This window comes from Esox lucius, chromosome 4 (assembly GCF_011004845.1).
Source record: "Esox lucius isolate fEsoLuc1 chromosome 4, fEsoLuc1.pri, whole genome shotgun sequence".
NCBI lineage: Eukaryota > Metazoa > Chordata > Actinopteri > Esociformes > Esocidae > Esox > Esox lucius.
The window spans coordinates 15,027,321-15,052,808 of NC_047572.1; the positions used below are offsets into that span (position 1 = coordinate 15,027,321).

The following is a 25,488-nucleotide window of genomic DNA, read 5'->3' on the forward strand; positions in this document are numbered from 1 at the left end:
CGCCGCCCTGAAAATTTGAATATTACTTAAAATTTTAATTTCCTTCATCAAGACCTGATGTGTGATTTAAGTGTTCCATACATTTTTTTGAGCAGTGTGGAACACATTACACTATAAGATGTAGGAGGTTACTCATCAAACATACAGGTGCTGGTCATAAAACTAGAATATCATCAAAAAGTTTATTTATTTCAGTAATTCCATTAAAAAGAAATTACTTTTATATTATATTCATTCATTACACACAGACTGATATATTTCAAATGTTTATTTCTTTTAATTGTGATGAAAATAAATAAACTAAAGAAAATCCCAAATTCAGTATCTCTGAAAATGAGAATATTACTTAAGACCAATACAAAAAAAATATTTTTAGAAATGTTGGCCAACTGAAAAGTATGAACATGAAAAGTATGAGCATGTACAGCACTCAATACTTAGTTGGGGCTCCTTTTGCCTGAATTACTGCAGCAATGTGGTGTGGCATGGAGTCGATCAGTCTGTGGCACTACTCAGGTGTTATCAGAGCCCAGGATGCTCTGATAGTGGCCTTCAGCTCTTCTGCATTGTTGGGTCTGGCGTATCGCATCTTCCTCTTCACAATACCCCATAGATTTTCTAAAGGTCAGGCAAGTTTGCTGGCCAATTAAGAACAGGGATACCATTGTCCTTAAACCAGGTACTGGTAGCTTTGGCACTGTGTGCAGGTGCCAAGTCCTGTTGGAAAATGAAATCTGCATCTCCATAAAGTTGGTCAGCAGCAGGAAGCATGAAGTGCTCTAAAACATCCTGGTAGATGGCTGCGTTGACCTTGGACCTCAGAAAACACAGTGGACCAACACCAGCAGATGACATGGCACCCCAAACCATCAATGACTGTGGAAACTTTACACTGGACTTCAAGCTGGGACCTTGATTTCCAAAGGAAATGCAAAATGTACTTTCATCAGAGAACATAACTCAGCAGCAGTCCAGTCCTTTTTGTCTTTAGCCCAGACGAGACACTTCTGACGCTGTGTCTTGTTCAAGAGTGGCTTGACACAAGGAATGCGACAGCTGAAACCCATGTCTTGCATACGTCTGTGCGTGGTGGTTCTTGAAGCACTGAGTCCAGCTGCAGTCCACTCTTTGTGAATCTCCCCCACATTTTTGAATGGGTTTTGTTTCAAAATCCTCTCCAGGGTGCAGTTATCCCTATTGCTTGTACACTTTTTTCTACCCCATCTTTTCCTTGCCTTCACCTCTTTATTAATGTGCTTGGACACAGAGCTCTGTGAACAGCCAGCCTCTTTAGCTATGACCTTTTGTGTCTTGCCAGGTGTCAATGGTCGTCAGTTGGACAGCTGTCAAGTCAGCAGTCTTCCATGATTGTGTTGCCTACAGAACTAGACTGAGTTAATTAGCTGAATATTGGGAAAAGGTTTTGAGTTAATTAGCTGATTAGAGTGTGGCACAAGGTGTCTTCAATATTGAACTTTTTCCCAATATTCTAATTTTCTGAGATACTGAATTTGGGGTTTTCATTAGTTGTCAGTTATAATCATCAAAATTAAAAGAAATAAACACTTGAAATATATCAGTATGTGTGAAATTAATGTATACATTATACAAGTTTCACTTTTTGAATGGAATTACTGAAATAAAACAACTTTTGATGATATTCTAATTTTATGACCAGAACCAGCAGAGTAAATATTAAAGTATTATAAAGTGTACCTTTATAACAGTAACGTAGGTCTTTTCCTTTATTTGTTGGCATACACACAACAGCCATGTGTACTGTTTTTAATTGGGTCTGGGACAGTCTCTCAACCAATGATGATATTCAAATTTTATGACCAGTACCTGTATATATACAGCTATGACTCTGTAACAGAGGCGAGAAAGGCTGATAAAGATCTTAACAGATAATTTTGCTTGCTGATTAGGAACTGTTTGAGTTAGAAACGTTATTATTATAATTGTAATGTGTATTTATTTATTTTTTCTAAATCATTATATTATTTAAAAAATATTTATGTAAAGCCTTTGAAAGCTGGTCAAACAAAAGTAAATTAGTATAGTGAGTGCGCCATGGGAAAGTTGATTTGAATATGTACTGTTGCTGCAATTCACCTAGCTACCACATTTTGGAGATTTGGCTGTCGCTAAAGCACTAGCTAGAAGACTTCCAGGTTCATCAAACATCAACTTGGGAATAAAATCTCCTTTAAATAACATCCTCCCGGCCGTAGCCATGCTAAAGTCTGAGAACTTTTTTAGAGCAAAGCCTAAAGCTTAACCAAATAGGCTAAATCTCATTATAGGTGATGTAAGATTTCCATGTATTTTCTAGCAAGATAGGCTAAGATAATGTGAAAGGCTACATTGGTGGAATGAAACAAAGAAGTCAGTTGCAATAAATGTGATACAAAGTTCCGTTGAAAAATGTTTAAATAGGGAGAAACGGTAGCCTATTAAAGTTGTAACTTTAGTAGTTGTAACAATGCAGTCGATTGCAGGTAAAGTGCCGTCAACACCATTTATCGAGTTACTGCGCTTTCCACTGTGGGCTAGGTCAAATAGTTTGGCCATAGAGAAGGTTAGAGTACGCATTCCTATACCTTTTCGGAGCTTTAGCTCGGATGATTTCGTCAAACACATCCGGGGTGTTTTTAAAGGGATGTCATTAAAGGGAAATAACAATGAATATCTAAGATTTATCTAAATTCATAAATCGCCTGTTGTAATTGTTGGATTATTTATTTATGCACACAAATCAGGGAGAGCATGGCCGATTTGATAGAATTCTACATTAATTGTATAGCTTTCATTCTGACACAACTTTTGTTTTAAACACAGAGAATCATTTTTTTCCGAAACATTTATCAAATCACTTTTTAAGGTGGAGAGCAATATAACACTAAGACGCTGCACTCGCCCCTGCTTGACCATGCTCTCCCCGATTGAGAGTTGTGTGCATAGAGAGACAGTTAAACAATAAATGTAAGTGATTCATGAACTTAAATAGATCTTAGATATTAATTTGCTAATCCCCTTTAACACAGCTGTGATCGTGATAAGAAACTGCCAAAGTTGATTACGTCTTAATTTTCACAGTGCACACTTTATTTCAACTGTGCAGGGTTGCATGTTATGTTTTGACATGATTTTACCTGGGTCATCAGGAAATGAAGCTGAAAGTCCAACCCAGCTAACCTAGGGCAGGTTTGGGTCAATATAAATCCCACCCCGTGCACTACATGAAATTGATTGATGCCTTCAATGGCGTTGTCCATGCCAAACAGTATTTTGACCACTTGAGTCCTCTAACCCTCTCTATGTTTTTTGTAGAAACAGCAGAAGGGGTGGGGAGACATTCGAGTCTTTCCGTAATCTCGTCCGGCAGGAATTTTAAATCCATCCCTGAGCTCGGCCATTGGTAACCGGGTCATTGGAGGCGGGGGCAAGCGTGCTGAATGAAGGTTATTTTCTGTGTTTACATTGTGGTCGTGAACGCTCCAGGTCGAGAGATTCAGATTTTGCATCGTAGCTCTTGTTGAATAGGTTTTATAAACATTAAGCAAAATGAAGGAGGAGCCGATGCTAATTTTTTTACAGATTACGGGATTTGGACCACGACTGGACGGCTGCGACTCAGCGCGAGGACGAGATTGAGGTTGGCGAATAGCAGACGTTTTGACAGGTTGATTCACATTTGCACCGAGCAGGAAAGCGAACGTGACAATTTTACATGCTGTAGTAATAAACCATGAAATACTTGCCAATCGCGTCACTTCTGAAGTTGATTCAGTGATTTAACTTTGACTAGAATTCTTGGAAGAACAGAGGAGCGAGAAACCCATTCTGTCTACTTATTTTGTAAAATAACATCTCATCATTCAATCCGCTACTCTCGCTGTCTGCCGGGGTCTGATGCCTGAGCGATGCACGTGCACCCAGAACACAACTGTATCCCCTCTACTGTACAGGAGACGGTGGGGATCAACGGGATAGGAGAGAGTCAGACCAATGAGCAACCATCTAGCGGCAAGCTGCCGGCCGAACATTGTGATGCTACAGAAGATTCTGAAATGGAGCAGAAAGGTGGTTCTCCACAAGACCAGGAGAAACAGCCAGAACCGAAGGACCAAGGATTGGACCAGAGAGATGTCGAATATAATATCACACACGACGACAGTACTCTCCAGCTTATCGAGGCTCAACGCCTCGATAGTAAACCAGATGTGTCCCCGGATTCTGATTCTCAGTCCCCGGTACCGTTATCAGGCCAGAACCCAGGGTTCGTCCCGCCAGAAGGCGGGTTTGGATGGTTAGTTGTTTTCGCTGCTACTTGGTGTAATGGATCCATCTTCGGGATACAGAACTCATTCGGTATACTCCACATGATGCTCGCGAAAGACCACTCATCGCAGTTCAAAACAGGTACGTTTTTCCTGTAACTGTTGCACTAAGTTACTGATGCTAACTTATTTATTGAAAGTGAGTTGGGTGAAAAAATTTGATGCAGAAAGCAAATATTCATCATATACATTATATTTCCTCTTAAATCCTTAGAAACTAGACAACTTCAGATATGTTAAAGGGGTAATCCACCCCAAACCCCACATTCCTGTGATATACATAGTTAAATAATGCTAATATATATAACAATATATATTGTTAATTCATTCGTTATTTCATAGTTATAACAAGTTAGCAAACAACATGAAATTGGTTGAAGAAGTATTTTGAGATATTGACTACAAAACCCACACTGCAACACTCTCTACACAGGCTCTGGCTGGCTTGCTTGGTTATTAGAAAATATATATCAACACAATAATAGAAAGCAAATATAAATATGTTAAATAGTTAAACATGTTAAATAGAAAAATTGCTTAATCAATGAATGGAGGAATGTATAACATTTTCTCCTAGCAGACAGAAGAATTGCATTCAGGTTATCATGCTTGATTGCTGAGCCAGTGTTACACATAATGCACTGTGCAACTCATTGACAATGTATGGGTAACAAAACCAAAGCATGTTATAGGATTTCAGTGAATTTTCCAATCTCCCCATAAGTATCTTTTGTCTGAAAGCAGAGCTAAATGCACAAACTAGTCATGCTAGTTGTAAGAAGAAAGCATGTATCTGGCAAAGATACCCAGCCTAAAACACTAACGAGCAAGCATCAACAAGAAATGTATGCACAGTGGCTAGGAAAAATTGACAATTAGGGTTGGAACCTATGACGAAACCTAGAGAGGAGCTGGACTCTGAGGGATGGCCAATCATCTTCGGGCTGTGCCAGGTGAAGATTATACATTACCTTTGGTAGGTCACATTAATATTTATGCATGATCAGATGACCTGGGGGTCAATGAAAACAGGGGGGCTTTGTCCTGAGAAATAATCCAGATAAGATGCACAACCAAATAAATGGACAAGGAAAGGGACAATCAGGTCGGCTGTGGACAGTGTCAGCAGGAGGCATCAGGACAGTAACTAGATCTGTAACACAACCTGATGTACTTTGGAAAGGGACTGCTAAGATTCGTCAGGCCTCATGTCCTCCTAAGATTCAACAGGACACCAGAGAAATTAGGGGGAGCTTTCCTTCGATCCAAATGGATCTCTCCGCATAGAATTCGGGCTGACACTTGTTCCCTAGCACATTAACAATTTAAATTAAAAAATAGGGACTTAGGTAGTCTGAAGACACTGAGACCCTGCCCAAAGATAATCCCAGACCAATCCAAGAACCACCCGGCAGGAAATAGCTTCACCCACTTTGCCAAGCACTATGTTATGAAACGGACACCAGCCAGCCGCAAACCACCCTGAGACAGGGCCGAGTATAGCCCATAAAATCCTCTCTCATCGCATGAATGCTAGGCGCTGCCATGGGTAACATGATTAAGCCTGTGACTTGCGTTCGAGAGAGGATAACAGGAGTAAGCCCCCGGATAGCATTGGAAGGAGGATAACGCAATTGAGAGAGGGGAGCCCAACAGGCAAAGATTTGTCATGACCTTTTAGACGGAGGGATTTTTTTCTAGACAGGAGTAAGCACATTATCTCATGACTGATTTGGTGATCTGTAGTACAGGTAATTGTTTTAAAAGCTTTATAACATTTCGTAGTGTGTTATCCCCATCTCCTTTCCCAAGAGTTTAACACAATGATGAGTTAAGCTACGATTTTCAGATATCACAGGAAAACCAGGTAGAAGTTAAATCATAGCGAAACATAGGCTTAACCACAAATTTAATGATTTGTTTTTTTAGGGGTGGAATACACCTTTTAAAAAATGTACGGTAGACTACATCAGCCTAAGCGCCATCTGTCTGAAAGCTTACACTAGTTTATTTCATGTCCATTGAAGGTAATTGTATATACTATACATAATCAGGATGTATAATAACACCACAATTGCCCTATCGAACATTTGGTCACAGCTCAAATTCTGTCATACTCCTGGACAACACACCATCAGTTCCCCTTTTATTTTGTGAAGTGATTTTGCGTGTGTCAAAATAAGTACTATGTTATATTGTGCCCTCAATCCCCAACCCTAATCTGTTAGGATTTAACACACACGCTCGCTCGCTCACCCACACATTGTAAATGTTTTAACTTGACCACTGTTTTAGGTAGTGGTGTCAGGTAGGATGGCCAACCAGAGAAAGGGTTGACCATGTTAAGCAATTTTGCTGTACTCATACAAAAATGTAGGAGTACAGTACAGCACATCTGTTTAAATTCTATCTAAAGAGTAAATTGATCTGGGAACAATGCTCATAGTCTGTGACACTTTGTGAATACAGATACTGGTCATGAACCCTAGTATAAAATCTACAGTTAGTTTGTAAATTATTCACAATGGGTTAGGAGTGAGGACGGATGGCCGTTGTAGGATAGATGAGATTGTAGTGTACTGAAATCTAAGTTATCATTAAGCTGCAGCTTGGTTAAAGTTGTAATACAGTAGCAGCCACTGTAAACACTCACACTAACATTATTAGTGGGTAAGACGGGTCAAGCTGTCAGTGTGAAACATGTGGTTTAAAAGAAAGCCCACTGTCTTCCCTCTATTGCTCGCTTTGTTCTCCGAAAATTGTTGACGTAGGCTTGGATAAGCCAACAAATGTTTACCTCTATATTCATATATATATATTATTTCTTTGGAAGTGTACACTACTGTTCAAAGGTTCATTCTTTAATCAGCACAACACAACATAGCAGTGCTAACATAATTACAAAAGGGTTTTCTAATGATCAATTAGCATTTTATAACGTGGATTGGCAAACACATTGTACCATTGGAATACAGGACTAATGGCTGCTGATAATGGGCACCTCTATGTAGATTTATTCCATTAAAAATCTGCCTTTCCAGCTATAGTAGTCATTTATAACATTTGCAACAACTACACTGTATTTCTGATACATTTCATGTTATTTTAATGGACAAAAAACTTGCTTTTCTTTTGAAAACAAGGACATTTCTAAGTCACACCAACTTTTGAACGGTAGTGTATATGTTTTTTGCAATCGATTGTCCACTGTAGAGTTCTTTCCTCAAAAAAAAACACAGCTTAATCAGATGTGAGTGTGTCAAGACCCTTCACTTTGAAATTATTTTCTCTTAAAACTTAAAATTTTTTGGGTCTGGCCAGGATCCTGATTTCTAATCTTCAAAAAAGCCCCCACTGTTCTCAAATCAAAAGGGATTAGATGTGGTGGGATGTAGTCTGATCCCCCAGCTGAACGGTACTGTGCAGAAGGGGCTTATGGGCTGCATGGCACCAAATCAAGTCTCTCAGCTGAGCCCACCCTGAGTGTAGTGCCCAGCTCAATACCCACTCCAAAAACCTCTCCAGAGTAAGACCTGGATAGTCTTGTTCACCCAACTCTAGGCAACAGCAATGACTAAGCAGTGTTTACTTGAGGATTTTTTTCATCAATGGCTGTTCCCATAGAGTTAACAATATATCCCTTTCCGATAGAAATTGAGGAAAAAAGATGGTCCCCTCTTATAACCAAACTGTCAATTCTATAAATGTATAAATTCTATAAATGTATGATTATAAATCCTTCTGCTATAGCCAACACAGTGCTGCTAATAGTTTATCTAAAATTATACCTACTAGGTCATCTAAAGATAATAGCTACAATGCTGTTAGGGAGGGATGCTGTGATGATCCATGTCTGACAGCAGCCTAGGTTCAACAGTACAGCAGCTACCAGCGAGGGCTTGTAACTACAGGTGCACATTTCTGTAGCCTAATACAAGCTTCTGGTTATTATGGTACAGTGAATGAAAATATAAAAGCAGTATTCAACTATTTCTGCCATACCTGACAATTGGAGGGATTGCCTTGGCCTAGGAGAAATGCTCACTAACTGGTTTGCCGACATACATTGGGGAGAACAAGTATTTGATACACTGCCGATTTTGCAGGTTTTCCTACTTACAAAGCATGTAGAGGTCTGTAATTTTTATCATAGGTACACTTAAACTGTGAGAGACGGAATATAAACAAAAATCCAGAAAATCACATTGTATGATTTTTAAATAATTAATTTGCATTTTATTGCATGACATAAGTATTTGATCACCTACCAACCAGTAAGAATTCCGGCTCTCACAGACCTGTTAGTTTTTCTTTAAGAGGCCCTCCTGTTCTCCACTCATTACCTGTATTAACCGCACCTGTTTAAACTCGTTACCTGTATAAAAGACACCTGTCCACGCACTCAATCAAACAGACTCCAACCTCTCCACAATGGCCAAGACCAGCGCGCTGTGTAAGAACATCAGGGATAAAATTGTAGACCTGGACAAGGCTGGGATGGGCTACAGGACAATAGGCAAGCAGCTTGGTGAGAAGGCAACAACTGTTGGCGCAATTATTAGAAAATGCAAGAAGTTCAAGATGTTCAAGAAGTTCAATCTCCCTCTGTCTGGGGTTCCATGCAAGATCACTCCTCGTGGGGCATGAGGAAGGTGAGGGATCAGCCAAAAACTACACGGCAGGACCTGGTCAATGACCTGAAGAGAGCTGGGACCACATTCTCAAAGAAAACCATTAGTAACACACTACGCTGTCATGGATTAAAATCCTGCAGCGCACGGAAGGTCCCCCTGCTCATGCCAGCGCATGTCCAGGCCCGTCTGAAGTTTGCCAATGACTATCTGGATGATCCAGAGGAGGAATGGGAGAAGGTCATGTGGTCTGATGAGACAAAAATAGCTTTTTGGGCTAAACTTCACTCGCCGTGTTTGGAGGAAGAAGGATTAGTACAACCCCAACACCATCCCAACTGTGAAGCATGGAGGTAGAAACATAATTCTTTCGGGATGCTTTTCTGCAAAGGGGACAGGACAACTGCACCGTATTGAGGGGAGGATGGATAGGGCCATGTATCGCGAGATCTTGGCCAACAACCTCATTCCCTCAGTAAGAACTTTGAAGATTGGTCGTGGCCTGGTCTTCCAGCATGACAACGACCCGAAACACATAGCCAGGGCAACTTAGGAGTGGCTCCGTAAGAAGCATCTCAAGGTCCTGGAGTGGCCTAGCCAGTCTCCAGACCTGAACCCAATAGAAACTCTTTGGAGGGAGCTGAAAGTCTGTATTGCCCAGCGACAGCCCCGGAACCTGAAGGATCTGGAGAAGGTCCAAAATACTACAGGAAACGTATGATCTCTGTAGGTGCAAACAAAGGTTTCTGTACCAAATATTAATTCTGCTTTTCTGATGTATCAAATACTTTTATGTAATGCAAATTAATTATTTAAAAATCGTACAATGGGATTATCTGGATTTTTGTTTATATTCCGTCTCTCTCAGTTGAAGAGGACCTATGATAAAAATTACAGACTTCTACAAGTGGGAAAACCTGCAAAATCGGCAGTGTATCAAATACTTGTTCTCCCCACTGTATTTGAGCGCAACATTTGAGCATTGGCATGATTCTTTCTGGGATCATTTATATCAGCTCATAAAACATGGGACCAACACCTTACATGTTGTGTTGGCAAATGGTATTAAAAAGCATTAGCTTATGTCTGACATGGAAAATCGGATAGTAAGAAGTTATGCACATGGGTGTGAAAGCTAAGCTGCTTTCCAGGGCACCAATTATTTAGTGTAAGGGACAATCACATTTTCACAGGGGGCATTGGGTGTTACATAACGTAATAATAAAAATTATTTATTCATTCTAGTTCCTTTAATTTCATATTAGGTTTTTAATATGAACATATTCAATGACCAATTGATACAAAATTAAGAGAATCAGAAAAGGGACAAATACTTTATATGTCACTGTCCTACTTAATCCAAAGTTATACTGTAGCTGCTAGTTAACTACAATTTAAAGTTGTATGGTAACAATAGATCTACTTTTTGTTACTTGATCATTTTCAACCAACACAATGGTGGTTTTGTGGAAAACCACAGAGTGAGAGAAATCTGGATACCAATGACTAAACGTTTATTCAGTCTACAGTCATGTGGGCTGGGAAGCAGTCATATACCATTGTAGATGGCTATCTTAAAGAGGAATTATCACATTAGCTTTTATTGAGAGATAGGAAACATCTGGTGGGGGACAAATGTCTATTTTCTTCAGGCTGGCAGATGTCTCCTCCAGCAGCAATATTCATTACTCACCACTCATCAGTGGTATGCAGAAGGGCATTTCTGAATGCACAAAGCGCTGAAATGATGCTGGATTGATTAACCTAATAAACTGATTGCATACAACTTATTGTGGCTTTGCTAATAATGCTTATGATATATCTTTATTTCAAATCAATGGAAATGTATTTTATGTGGGCTGAGCTTTGGGAAATGACGCCCTCTAGATACCCTATGGCCTGAAACATGAATAGAAAGCAGATATGACTGGGGCCATTCATTTACTGCTCAACAAACAAGACTCTTCTTGCTTAATCTCTCTGGACCTGTTGCTTCAGTATATTTCACAAACCTTCATTTGTCTATAAATGGTGTTTCTGGCTTAAAGATTAAATGCATCTGACTTACAGACTTTTTTTTTTGGTCATTCGTCCAGGGTTTTGAGGAGCCATTTGTAAGATTTCTGTCATACAAAACCGGAACCTACCCCACTATTGACCTCCTCCTTTGAACCATTGAGGTTATTGTCAAATTGTCTTGAATAAAATGATTGAAGGATCATTGGTCAGGTTGTGAAACTGAGGGAGAATGATCACCAAATAACTTATATTGTTTTCATTTGAAGTCACAATGATGGCAGGCAGAAATGTTCATGCATTTTGGAAGCAAAATAATGTATGGACCAGCGCAAATAAATAATGACAAAGATGTTTTCCATGATTTTTTTATCCATTTAAGAGTTGTTGACATTTCTGTATTATACATTTTTTATTCTAATATTTGGAGATAATGGATTTTTGATTTCCATGAGTTGTAAGCTGTAATCATCAAGATTGAAACAAAAAAGGCTTGAAATGTTTCACTTTATGTGTAATGAATCTAGAATATATGAAGCTGTCACTTATTTATTTGAATTATGGAAAAAAAGAAATTTTCCATGATAATCTTTTTTTTTTTTGGATGTACCTGTAGGCTTGAAAATGGGAATTCCCAACCACACCAGCTAGTTGTTATCTTCTTAACTGCTAAGGCTGTCTAGTTGTATGTAAATAGTTTATTCTATTCCAACTTCCATAACTTACAAATGTCTCCTTTAAGGATTTGATGGTTGAAATATTAACACATTTGTAGATGACATTGTTGTTTTCGGTATTATGGTCAGTTCAATTGAATTCAGCAGTGGAGCTGTAGTTTGAGCGTAATTTCTGAAGGACATTTGTTCTACACAATCTGTATGCTGTCTCCCATAATAATTATGAAGCCATACAACTTTTCCATTGTGTGCCTCTATTGAACTTGATTAAGGCTATGTTTATGACTGATATGTTCCCTGGTAGGTGAAAAGTATAATCCACTAAAAGATTTGATTTCACATTTGATTTCTGTTATTTCATGTGATTGCTGTGATTTTGTTTCCAAACTGCCTCTTGCTACAAAAACAGGAGAGAGGCTCCTGTCTTATAGTCTCTTCTGCTTTTGAAGAAGATGTGTACTGTAAGAAAATTAATTATCGCCAAAATGGCCTGGATAATTTACCCACGAGCAATCAATCTGTTTCTGTTTGTTCCAGTACTTTCCCCTTTCCTCTGTGATCTGTGTTCTACAATACATTGTTATACTACACTATACATCCTTAAAGCAGCAGTCAGCACTGTTTCGGTAAAAAGCTGAGAGTTGGCCCTATTGAAATGTATCCACTATCAAATTCATAGACATAACTATTGATGCAAATACTGACAATCTATAAACTGAATATGGTAGTTAAATTATGGGTGGAGGCTGAAAGTGCTTTAGTGTTTATGCTTTGTTTACAAATATTTGAGTAGAATTTCTGTTTTCTGGTATGGCACTGTTTATCTAAGCTATTGAGACATTCATAAATTATGTTCTTCACGATTCAGTCGGTGCGTATCATTAATTGTTTTGTCCGAGAATAGATGTAGTCAGTGCCGATTGGCCCTTAAGACATGTTTGGCAAACCAAAAGGCTGTGGAATAGAGCAGACCACAATCAGATCATACTCTTTATCCTCACAATGCCTTGTCCTCCAACTCATTTTAGACCCAATGAACAACTTGTTTCCGACTTTAACTCACAACAGTGTGCATACACTCCTGATCTAGGAATGATTCATTATTCAGAAGCTACGCAAGACATTATAAGCTTCAACACAATGTAGTTGAGGCCAATTGATTGAGCACGAAAGCGGTCTAAGGAAATCTCCCTCCTCATAGTGTATTTTGGCCTATTTACCAAGGTCAATCTGAAATTACTGTACTGTAAAGGTTTGTATCCACTGGGACTGCCCGATTGTGCAAAGATTGGTTATACCACAGTGAACAGCTGTTTCCTGGCTTGTTTTACTCCAGCTCCATGTACCAAATATCCGCTACTTCTTGCTAGTGTCTTGGAGCAGAAGCTGATAGGTCGTCTCATTCAATCCTGACTGTGTATTTGCCTCCACTTAGTTTGATCTGTTTAAAGCATTTTTCAAAGCATTGAGCAGCGACCCAGAAAAATCTGATTATTTTTCAGTGAGGGGGAGAGAACAAATTGCTGCTGCTGGGATTGGAAAGAAGGTAGACATTTTTGTTTTCAGTGAAGCTGACCATGTACTCTGATCATTTAAATTATCCACCTGTGTTTGATATCATTGCCGTCGCATTAGTGATAATGATATTATGGTTACTAACAGGACCGTTTATCCTTTGAGGCCTTGTAAACAATGTTGTGATCACTGGCTTGTTTCAGGCAGAATAATGAGCTTTTCATTCACAGGCACACACACTCACACTCACTCATCCGCGCACACACAAATGGCAGTGCTGACAAGCGGTGTGTCTTCGGTGTTGTTGCTGTCTCTTTAAATAGCTTACAGCTTCCTTTCCTGGCATTGGAGTTACAAGTAGAACCATGTTATATGGGGCCTAGGAGGAGGGTGGGTGAGGTGGAGAGGGAGTGGAGTCGTCATGCACGCCTGTCACTGTGCATCTATCACCGCTACTGGAACATGTTCCTAGAAACAAGCATGTTTTTCACTTCCTTCTTTGCCCAGCTCTCTCTCACATTCTCTCTTCCTCTTTTGTTTTGGAGAATTCAGACCTAATTCTTCATAATGAGTGCTTTAATAAGACCCATGGGCTGGTGGGAGAGAAGGGGATAGAGGGGTGGTGCCAGGGTGGAGGAATGGGGCAAGATCAAGGGGTGGTAGGTGGGTCAATGGAGACTTTGAGCAGGTTATCAGGCGTAGAGGGTGGAGTTGGTCAAGCATCAAGGGTCTTCTTTGCCCTCTTTGGCTGTCTTTGACATGGCACCCTATTCCCTGTGCCTCTAACCATAAAGGCCATGCTGGCATGAGCGACGACGGCCCCTTTTAGGTTCACAGTGTGTTTCCCTTTACCCGGTTTTTGGTTTCCATATGTGTGGATCCAAAATTGCTCCCTATTCCCTGCATAACTTAGCACACTCGTTTTGGACAGGGTCCACAGAGCTCTGGTCAAAAGTAGTGAACTATGTAGCTAATAGTGTCCAATAGGAACTCAGTCTTTGAACCTGTTGCCAGATTAGCCAGCCAGCTGACGTTATGTTCACCAGCAAAATTCATAATCTGTACTGGATTGAAGTTTGAATGGCAGCCATATTGTTAAGGCTGCCATTCAAACCACTGCACTGCAAGCAAGGACAGGACAACAGAAGCATGAATCCCTTTGCCTTGTGCAGGAAACCTTGGGTAACTTTGCCATTGTGGTCTGATTTTATAAAGTTCTCCCCAGATATTGGTATTTACTCAATAAAGCCACGCAGCTAAAGAAACATTCCAGTCCATAAAAAAAAGTATGTGCAATAAAGAGAAATGACACAGGAAAACGTTTTTGAACACGCTAAATTAATTGATTTAATACTTGGTGGAGAAGCCTTTGTGTGCAATTACAGCTTCAAGTCAGTTCTTGTACAAAGTAATCTCTCACAGTGTTCAGGTGGGATTTTGGCCCATTCTTTTACACAGTCTCTAGAGCTTGAAGATTCCAGGGGTCCTGCAGGTGAATGTTGATCTTCAGTTCTTTCCACAAATGTTCTCTTTGGTTTATGTCTGGTGATTGACTGGGCCATTCCAACACCTTTATTTTCTTCCTCTGGGAAGCACTTGAGAGTCTCCTTTGCAGTAAGTTTTGGACCGTTGTCCTGCTGGAAGGTCCATAGGATAGATGTTCAGTTTAACAGTTAAGTCAAAGAAAATACCTAAATAAACATCAAACTGACTGATTCTAGTATGCATCCCTTTATTGATTTGGATTACGGTGGTACCATGAGAAGAGAATCAGCCCCATACCATAAAGCTCCCACCTCTGAATTTCACTGTAGGTATGGTATTTTTACGGTCATATGTCAGAGCCATTTCCCCTCCAAACATGTAGTGTTGTATTGTTGCCGAAATGTTAGATTTTTGTCTGTTGTTTCCAGGTCTTCATGTGGCTCTTTTTGAGTGGTCCTTGGCTCTTGGGCTCTGCTTCTGACTAATTTTCTGACTGCTCCTGTGCTTGACCGGTTGATGGTGGATTGATGTTGAAGAAATCCGTCGGTATCCAGTACCATTGTTATTTTGCGCAACAATCTTGTTGCAAAGGTTTTGGGAGAGCTCTTCGCCATTGCTCATCATGGGATTTTTCTTGCGAGACAGCTTGGTAACAATTGAGGTGTTTACTTGCATTCATAGGTAGCTAAACCTTGGTCAGAGTGGAACCTACCAACATGAACAAACCCAGCTGATTCTAATTACCACAGGTAGGTGAACTAATTAGTGGAATTGGCTGGTTTAGTGCTTTTTTTACTGTGTTCAATACTTGGTCCAAATAGCCCTTCCCTTTATTTCATATAACTTTTTTATGGATTGGAATGTTAAGATTTCTTTAGCTGTGTGGCTTTATTGAGTTAATACCAATCTCTGGTCTGAATGTCATGTGAATACCTGGATTGGAAATATGTTTTTAATGACAATTCTGTTAACGTGTTGACTGATATCCTGCACAGTTAGCTAGGACCTATTTTAACTGTCTGTTACAGGCACTTGCTGGGAATTGCCCAATAGCAGTCATCTTTTTGGGAACATTTGGAGTGTTTCTGTAAAACTGCTAGTTTTATGTAGATTATATACAGGTGCTGGTCATTAAATTTGAATATCATCAAAAAGTTGATTTATTTCAGTAATTCCATTCAAAAAGTGAAACTTGAATAATGTATATATTCATTACACACAGACTGATATATTTAAAATGTTATTTCTTTTAATTGTGATGATTATAACTGACAACTAATGAAAACCCCAAATTCAGTATCTCAGAAAATTTGAATATTGTGAAAAGGTTCAATATTGAAGACACCTGGTGCCACACTCTAATCAGCTAATTAACCCAAAACACCTACAAAGGCCGTTAAATGGTCTCTCAGTCTAGTTCTGTAGGCAACACAATCATGGGGAAGACTGCTGACTTGACAATGGTCCAAAAGACGACCATTGACACCTTGCACAAGGAGGGCAAGACACAAAAGGTCATAGCTAAAGAGGCTGGCTGTTCACAGAGCTCTGTGTCCAAGCACATTAATAGAGAGGCGAAGGGAAGGAAAAGATGTGGTAGAAAAATGTGTACAAGCAATAGGGATAACTGCACCCTGGAGAGGATTTTGAAACAAAACCCATTCAAAAATGTGGGGGAGATTCACAAAGAGTGGACTGCAGCTGGACTCAGTGCTACAAGAACCACCACAAACAGACATATGCAAGATATGTCTCTTGAACACTCTTGAACATGACACAGCGTCAGAAGCGTCTCGTCTGGGCTAAAGACAAAAAGGACTGGACTGCTGCTGAGTTATGTTCTCTGATGAAAGTATATTTTGCATTTCCTTTGGAAATCAAGGTCCTAGAGTCTGGAGGAAGAGAGGAGAGGCACAGAATCCACATTGCTTGAAGTTCAGTGTAAAGTTTCCACAGTCAGTGATGGTTTGGGCTGCCATGTCATCTGCTGGTGTTGGTCCACTGTGTTTTCTGAGGTCCAAGGTTAACGCAGCCATCTATCAAGAAGTTTTAGAGCAATTCATGCTTCCTGCTGCTGACCAACTTTATGGAGATGCAGATTCATTTTCCAACAGGACTTGGCACCTGCACACAGTGCCAAAGCTACCAGTACCTGGTTTAAGGACCATGGTATCCCTGTTCTTAATTGGCCAGCAAACTTGCCTGACCTTAACCCTGTAGAAAATCTATTGGGTATTGTGAAGAGGAAGATGCAATACGCCAGTCCCAACAATGCACAAGAGCTGAAGGCCACTATCAGAGCAACCTAGACTCTCATAACACCTGAGCAGTGCCACAGACTGATCGACTCCATGCCACGCCACATTGCTGCAGTAATTCAGGCAAAAGGAGCCCCAACTAAGTATTAAGTGTTGTACATGCTCATACTTTTCATGTTCATACTTTCCAGTTGGCCAAGATTTCTAAAAAATAATTTTTTTATATTGGTCTTAAGTAATATTCTCATTTTCATAGATACTGAATTTGGGATTTTCTTTAGTTTATTTATTTTCATCACAATTAAAAGAAATAAACATTTGAAATATATCAGTCTGTGTGTAATGAATGAATATAATATAAAAGTAATTTTTTTTAATGGAATTACTGAAATAAATCAACTTTTTGATGATATTCTAGTTTTATGACCAGCACCTGTATGTTTGATGAGTAACCTCCTACATCTTATAGTGTAATGTGTTCCACACTGCTCAGAAAAATGTATGGAACACTTAAATCACACATCGGGTCTTGATGAAGGAAATTTATTAAAGATAAAAATCTTTATTGTACATTGTGTAATTCATTGAGAACCAAATAATCTAACAATGGTTAAAGGAAACCAAAATCACCATCCGATTGAGGGCTGGATTCAAACTCACTGAAAATCTAAGTAAACAATTGAAATCACAGGCTGCTTGCATGAATTTCATCACGGCATACTGTGACTCAGTAGTGTGTGTTAGAGGTTGACCAATATTGTTGTTTTAAAGGCCGATATAACAACGCTAGTTTGAAGCACGAAAAAGCTGATAGCCGATTAACAGGCCGATACCACCAAACTCCGTGAAAAAAGTGACACTATTGAGAATGAACAATCTTTGACTTTATTAGAAACAGGATAGATGTTCAGTTTAACAGTTAAGTCAAAGAAAATACCAAAATAAACATCAAACTGACTGATTCTAGTATGCAAAATAACACTGTGGGTGGGAGCTATATAAGAGTTTACGCCTCTGGACATATAGTACAGCTACTGGGCATATGTTTTAAATTGCCATATAATAGTCTACATTTAAACAGCAATAAAACACAAATGCTATGATGCAACAAAATTAATTTGCAGAAGAACTATTCACAATCTTTATTAACTGAGCATATAGGCTACACCAGGGCTGTCGCAATTATTACATAATTGCCTGATCGCAATAATTTGAGCCAGATCACAATTATTTTATATGCAACTATTATTTGCACAGTATTTGTATTCCAATCTAGTTAAGGGATTTTGAACCCAGTGTAAGAAATGTCTCAACAAATACCATGCAAATTATTTTCCATAGGATGTTTAGGCCATGGGTGCAGAAGAGCATTTGACAGCTCTGCCCAAAGTTATAGGTGCAGATTATTTACTGAAACTCATTTGTTTCAAAATTTCAGTATGTTTAAACCTAGTTTAGAATTGTTTTGCAATGCACCATAATCTAGCCTAATTTTGCAACATTATTATATAATACAGATTAAATCGCTTGTTTCTCAGATCAACTCTGATCTACAAAAGAAAAAAAAACACTCAAGCGTGTGTAAAATAGTTTGACTAATAATGTAAATCGAATTTTGTCATTTCCAACCATATTTCCTAATTAGATAATGCACATTAAAATGTATGGATATAAATATATGTTGTCCCATTGCATATTAAATGAGTATGTTAGAGTTAATGCCGGAGTGTGCAGCTACTGTATCTCGTGCCACGCTTAGTCACATGATCCAATAGAGTAGTCATTAATGTCTTACTGAAACAGCAGAGGCTCGCTGTTTTCTTGGCAACAGAACGTATAGGTCACACAATATTTGGCTATTTAATATGCTATTAATCTATTTATTTGGCATATTTCCCACCCAACATTTTGGCCATGATATTTTCATCTGCCGGACAACTACGTGATACCGGCGAAAAGCCAGGATTTGCCGGCTAACGTAGACCCTGAGCTACGTATATATTTTTTGCAGTTTTTACCCCATAAAGTCAGTTATTCCAGTTGAGAAGCCTGATATAATGGAGGAAACAGCCTGTCTGCATTCTGTCCAGAAAGACGTCTGCTTTTGTATACATTGGTAACAGCACATCCTGAAGTGTGATTTGGTGGATTACATCATTGGAAAGATGTATGTTCTACAATGGACGATGCTGTTCTGTGATTTATCACGGGTCAGGAAGGATTATTTCTGTTGCATGTCCCTTTACATTGTAATGCCGCTCTTACAAACCATTAATGTTCTTGCATATTCCTGGGGTAAGGAAAATCCTAAAGTGTGCAATTTCATTTCATTAATGGATAGTTACATGGCTGGATAGAACATTGGTAAGTAAAGTAAAAGTTGACTGGTTTATTTTTCTCCCTGTCTGCTTGTCTTGTATCATGAACAAGGAGCTGATAGTGTAGCGTTATACACTCACCTAAAGGATTATTAGGAACACCATACTAATACTGTGTTTGACCCCCTTTCGCCTTCAGAACTGCCTTAATTCTACGTGGCATTGATTCAACAAGGTGCTGAAAGCATTCTTTAGAAATGTTGGCCCATATTGATAGGATAGCATCTTGCAGTTGATGGAGATTTGTGGGATGCACATCCAGGGCACGAAGCTCCCGTTCCACCACATCCCAAAGATGCTCTATTGGGTTGAGATCTGGTGACTGTGGGGGCCATTTCAGTACAGTGAACTCATTGTCATGTTCAAGAAACCAATTTGAAATGATTCGAGCTTTGTTACATGGTGCATTATCCTGCTGGAAGTAGCCATCAGAGGATGGGTACATGGTGGTCATAAAGGGATGGACATGGTCAGAAACAATGCTCAGGTAGGCTGTGGCATTTAAACGGTGCCCAATTGGCACTAAGGGGCCTAAAGTGTGCCAAGAAAACATCCCCCACACCATAACACCACCACCACCAGCCTGCACAGTGGTAACAAGGCATGATGGATCCATGTTCTCATTCTGTTTACGCCAAATTCTGACTCTACCATCTGAATGTCTCAACAGAAATCGAGACTCATCAGACCAGGCAACATTCTTCCAGTCTCCAACTGTCCAATTTTGGTGAGCTCGTGCAAATTGTAGCCTCTTTTTCCTATTTGTAGTGGAGATGAGTGGTACCCGGTGGGGTATTCTGCTGTTGTAGCCCATCCACCACAAGGTTGTGCGTGTTGTGGCTTCACAAATGCTTTGCTGCATACCTCGGTTGTAACGAGTGCTTATTTCAGTCAAAGTTGCTATTCTATCAGCTTGAATCAGTCGGCCCATTCTCCTCTGACCTCTAGCATCAACAAGGCATTTTCGCCCACAGGACTGCCGCATACTGGATGTTTTTCCCTTTTCACACCATTCTTTGTAAACCCTAGAAATGGTTGTACGTGAAAATCCCAGTAACTGAGCAGATTGTGAAATACTCAGACCGGCCCGTCTGGCACCAACAACCATGCCACGCTCAAAATTGCTTAAACCACCTTTCTTTCCCATTCTGACATTCAGTTTGGAGTTCAGGAGATTGTCTTGACCAGGACCACACCCCTAAATGCATTGAAGCAACTGCCATGTGATTGGTTGATTAGATAATTGCATTAATGAGAAATTGAACAGGTGTTCCTAATAATCCTTTAGGTGAGTGTATATTTGATAGAGAACTTCAGTGGGGAGAATTAAACTGAAAACCGATACTGCTTGAATGCCACCTGTCAGCCTTGCTGTACAATCCGCTGTTCCAACGTTAACCCCGGAACTGCAAGGTTTAGCCCACGTTTTCTAAACCAGAATAATGCGTTCAGGGTTTATACATGGAGTGGAGAATTGCTTTCTGAGAAAAATATCTCTGATGTAGTCTACATTGAAAAACATAATTTAAAGTCTGGTTCTCTTTTATGGTGCCAGCTCTCGTGTCTCATAAAATCAAGGAAGAGCCCATTCTATGGGGTCTTTAACAGTTTAGATTAGTATCAGGAGTTAATCAAATGCACACATTTTCAGCAAAGGTGGCCCCCAAATGATCATATATGGCCATTGGGCCATAGTTGTGCTAGGCTTGCACTTATGGCTAGCCAAAATTCTAACATCCAAGCATGCTACTAAAACAGAGAGCGCATGCATTCGGCAGAGCAGCAGTTATCTTCAGTCTAATGCATTAATAATGTCAGTCTATAACCAACAACCTTATCATGCTCATAAAAACGAATAACGCTGTCTTAAAGTTAACTTTCATTTAAATATCAATTATCTCATACCGTACACAGTGAAATTACCATACTTCTTGTATGGAGCCTCCGGCTCACCGTAAGGTGATGTAAGTCATAAGTGACCAGTAGAGACTGCGCAGCCATCGGCTACTATCAGAGCCAAGTTCTGATGATAGCAATATTTTGTAAAGTGTCCTATCGGCACCGATTAATCGGCCAAAGGATTAATCGGTCGACCCCTAGTGTGTATTAACCCCTTTATGTTATTTTTAATAATTTCACATGTTTTGTAAATCAATTTTGTTGTTGTGACTGTTTCTGTGATTCTGTGTAATTTGTGTAATTGTTGCCCCAGGGCTCCCTTGTAAAAGAGATTTGACTATCTCAATGGGACATCCCCTGGTAAAATAAAGGATCAATAAAATAAAATAAAAAAATCACCCCCACGTACCTGTATGCACTCCCGACAACGTCTGGGCATGCTCCTGCTGAGATGGCAGATGGTGTCCTGGGGAATCTCCGTTCACCATGGCATCTCCAGACTCTTTCACGTCTGACACATGTACTCAGTGTGAACCTGCTCTTATGCTGGAGGTCATTTTGTAGGGCTCTGGCAGTGCCCCTCTTATTTCTCTTCACACAAAGGAGCAGATATCGGTCCTGCTGTTGGGTTGATGCCCTTCTATGGCCCTGTCCAGCTCTCTTCGTATAACAGCCCTTCTCCTTGTATCTCCTCCATGCTCTTGAGGCTTTACTGGGAGACACAGCAAACCTTCTTTTGCCTTCAGCATGTGTGAATGTGACATCCTGGAGGAGCTGGACTACCTGTGCAACTGAATGGGCTGCAGCTACCATATCATGATACCGGTAATAACAAGGACACCAGCAAAACGCAAAATTAGAGAAGAATCAGTCAGGAAGAATAAGGAGGAAGTATCAGTCATGCAAAACCATTCCCTTTTTGGGGCTTGTGTTGTTGTTGCCTCTCTAGTGCACATGTTGTTTCTTTCATTTGCACCAAAATAGGTGACATTGATTCACAATCGCTCATCCTTCCTAACTGGACAGATTGATATCCCTGAAGTTTAATTGACTTGGTGTTGTACTGTGATGATTATGTGTTCCCTTAATTTTTTTTGAGGAGTGTATATTAATAGCCTAAACCATAAAAAGATAACAATCTATCAAATTTTACATGTATACATTATAGCAAGTTATTACATGCACTACACTACAAACAACAGTATATTGTATTGTAGGCTAGGCTGCGATTCAACATATCTGGCCATATTTAAAAACCTCCATCTATCCTGTTTACTTACTGCTTTGGTCGGGGTAGAAACATTGAACGGCTGCCAAGACAAAATGGTTTGCTCGAATGGCACATGAACAGTCTACCCCCATTCTCCTCCTCTCAACCGTCTGTTATAATGTATAACCAGTGGGTTTGTTCATTGACCCAGGATGCTTCCCAAATGTTACCCCATTCCCTTTATAGTACACTAGGTTAGAGCAGATGCTTGGGTCAACATTAGTTATCACGTAGGGGAAAGTTTGCGGTTTAGGATTCTGCCCTGCCTTATGGGATTCAGAACCGATATTGAAGCTACCTTTGACCGTTAAGACCCAGCGATTGTTTACCCTGGAGGGTACAGCACGTCTCTCTGCAAAGTAGGGAAAATACATTGACCCCAATTGCCACAGGGGTAGCTACAACAGTTTATTATCAAAGACCAATAGATGTAATAAAATGTAAATAAGCAGGGGAGGCTACAACATATTGCTGTTTGGGAAACTACCAATCCCCAAGGCCCTGTTATTATCAGAGTCTTGGGTATAGTTATAGACCCTCTCCTGATACTGTTGAACTGTTCCTGTTAAGAAACAATGTCCCAAATATTCATACAGTAATAAACACACTAAAGAAAAGAAAATAGAGCAAAATTGTGTGTCAACTGCAAACTTCATCTAGATCTGTGTATTTAAAAGGTCTTGTAAGCTGAGTGTTTTGACAAGCAGACCTATTGAGAAGGATACAGCATGCTTAATACATGTCAACTTGCCATGTAGAATTAATGGATATCATGGATAGGTGGTTATTGTAGGTTATAAGGTAGGAATGCACCGATACCAGGACCGGGTATCGGGCCGATAATGGGCTCATGTACTCTTACTCATAGAAATATGCCGATCCCACTACATGGAAACATTAAGTGAAACTTGACGGTTGTATCGCCTCTGGCCGCATATGTATAGAATATAGAAGTCAGATTGGTAGAGCTGGAAGACGAAGATGTCAGCAATGACACAATGGAGTGCAAGCTCTGCTCTGCTAAATCAAGAGGAGGAAAGGAAAAACTGATTGTATAAGTTGTTAAACTGTTATGAGCATTGAAGCATTTATTACATGTTTGTAGCATATGGTGAAATTTAAAGTTGCAAGTAGAAGAACAGGAAATCTTATTTAGGCTGTTGCTGGGGAGAGAGAGAGCCGATTTAGCTTGAGTGTCAGAAGAACAGGAAACAGATTAATAACGCACACACATTCTGGACAGGGCTGAATTAAGAATAGACAAGACAGAAACCACAAAGTGCAAAGATGACGCTTGTGCTGCATTTACACATATAATGTATAGAACATAAATTGGACCAATGGCCCACATGCTTGGCATATTCAACCCCCCACTTTTTAGGCGTGTTTGAAGTATAAATAATGCTGTTATAACTGATCATGTTCAGACATTGTGCGGCGACACTTTGTCTCCAAAAGCTTTTGTAATAAACGGAATATGCGGTACGGTAATTGACCTGACTCCTGGTGTGTTATTCTCCTTTCCAATAAATCAACTCGGGGAAGTGTTAGACTTCAACATTTAACACAAGCAATTTGATAAAATATCGTTATATACAACACAGCGCGGAGTTCAAGGAGTATGCTAATGCTAGCAGGGCAGACCCACAACAACAGCTAACTCCAACACTGGAGAAGCGAAATAATGCCCCGAGACAGCCCGCGGGCAGACCATGAAAATATTCATTGAGTCGCGCACAGTTTAATATCGCTCGAACATCCGAGCAGAGCAACAACGTCCAGTCCGGCACGTTCAGAGTATCAAACTACCAATGAAGTCAGACAAAAGTAACTGGTTGTGTCTGTGCATGCATAGGTTTGCGTTGAACAGCCAGTAAGTGGCTGTCACATTGATATAAAAGTAGCATCACCTGAGCGACAACCCAAGGGAAGAAGCTAACTGTCACGACTCGATAGCTACAATGATTAGCGTCATGCAGGCAACAACAGAGATTCGGTATCGGTATTCGGTATCAGAGTATTTGGTATCGGTACTCAATATCGGCAAATACCCAAATATAAGCACTCGTACTTGTACTTGGTCTGAAAAAAAGTGGTATTGGTGCATCCCTATCCCTATTATAAGGCATAAGCTACAGCAGAGTAGCCTTACTGGGAACACAAGTACATGCTTCTTACAGGAGAGCTGTTACAGCATCTGTCTACATTACATGAGCTCACATGTAACAGTGGGTTAATACGTTTTTCTGTCATGCAGAGTGTCTAAATAAGTTTCAGACACAGAGTGAGGACCTTAAGCCTAGTCGAGGACTAAAAATCTAGTTCAATAGAAAACTCAATTGGGATTTTTTTTGTCCTAGACTAAACTTAATCTGTGTCTGCGAAACAATCCTGTTATGTGTTTAGGAGAGTTTAATCAAGCTGGTTTAAAAATATGTGCAGTTTCAGAATCACTTCACATTTGAGGATGGGCTTTGTACTAACTGATACAAACTATAGTGATTTGAGAGGTGTTGTTTTTGTTATAAATCCAAGAGCACAGTGATAGAATGGCTTTTCTGGCTTGAAATGAAAAACAAGACTTGTTCCTGAAAAACGGCAATCTTATGTTTAAGCTTCTTAGTAAGCTGTTAAAGTAATGAAAGTTATATGTAGTCTGGGTAGAGCTTTTGATGCTTGCAAACTTTTTTGTTTGTCTTGCCTATCGAGTTAGTCATTACCTGAAGAATGTACCGGTATTTCATTGGTTAGACTTTCTGCCCAAAGAGCTTTGAATAGCAAAGGGGGAAGCTCATTGACAACTGATATATAGCCTCAACTGGGTGATAAATCTTAAACAATCTGTGACAGAATGCTCAACACACATCAACAGAGAGGACATAAGTGGGCTATACCAATTACAAATAATGGGAATAATGAGGTGAAGTGGGTCCTTGTGAGAATTTAGCCATGACACCAGGTTAAACAACCACAACTCCTATGATAAACTCATTTTTTTGTGACTACACAGAGTCAG

At 39.8% G+C, this 25,488-nt stretch overlaps 1 protein-coding gene across 2 annotated transcripts in view; it reads left to right on the forward strand.

The window, feature by feature from the left end:
- The first annotated feature begins 2,724 nt into the window (after positions 1-2,724).
- The window catches only part of slc16a2 (solute carrier family 16 member 2), a 35,374-nt gene continuing 12,610 nt past the window's right edge, over positions 2,725-25,488 (forward strand). The window contains exons 1-3 of one of the 2 annotated variants that reach the window (XM_010894374.3): positions 2,727-3,464; positions 3,601-3,658; positions 3,972-4,425. In XM_010894374.3, coding sequence (XP_010892676.1) covers positions 4,074-4,425 — 352 coding nt within the window. In that variant the 5' untranslated portion in view covers positions 2,727-3,464; positions 3,601-3,658; positions 3,972-4,073. Of the gene's footprint in view, positions 3,465-3,600; positions 4,426-25,488 lie in introns of both variants that reach the window. The other variant, XM_010894372.3, reaches the window with a different exon arrangement.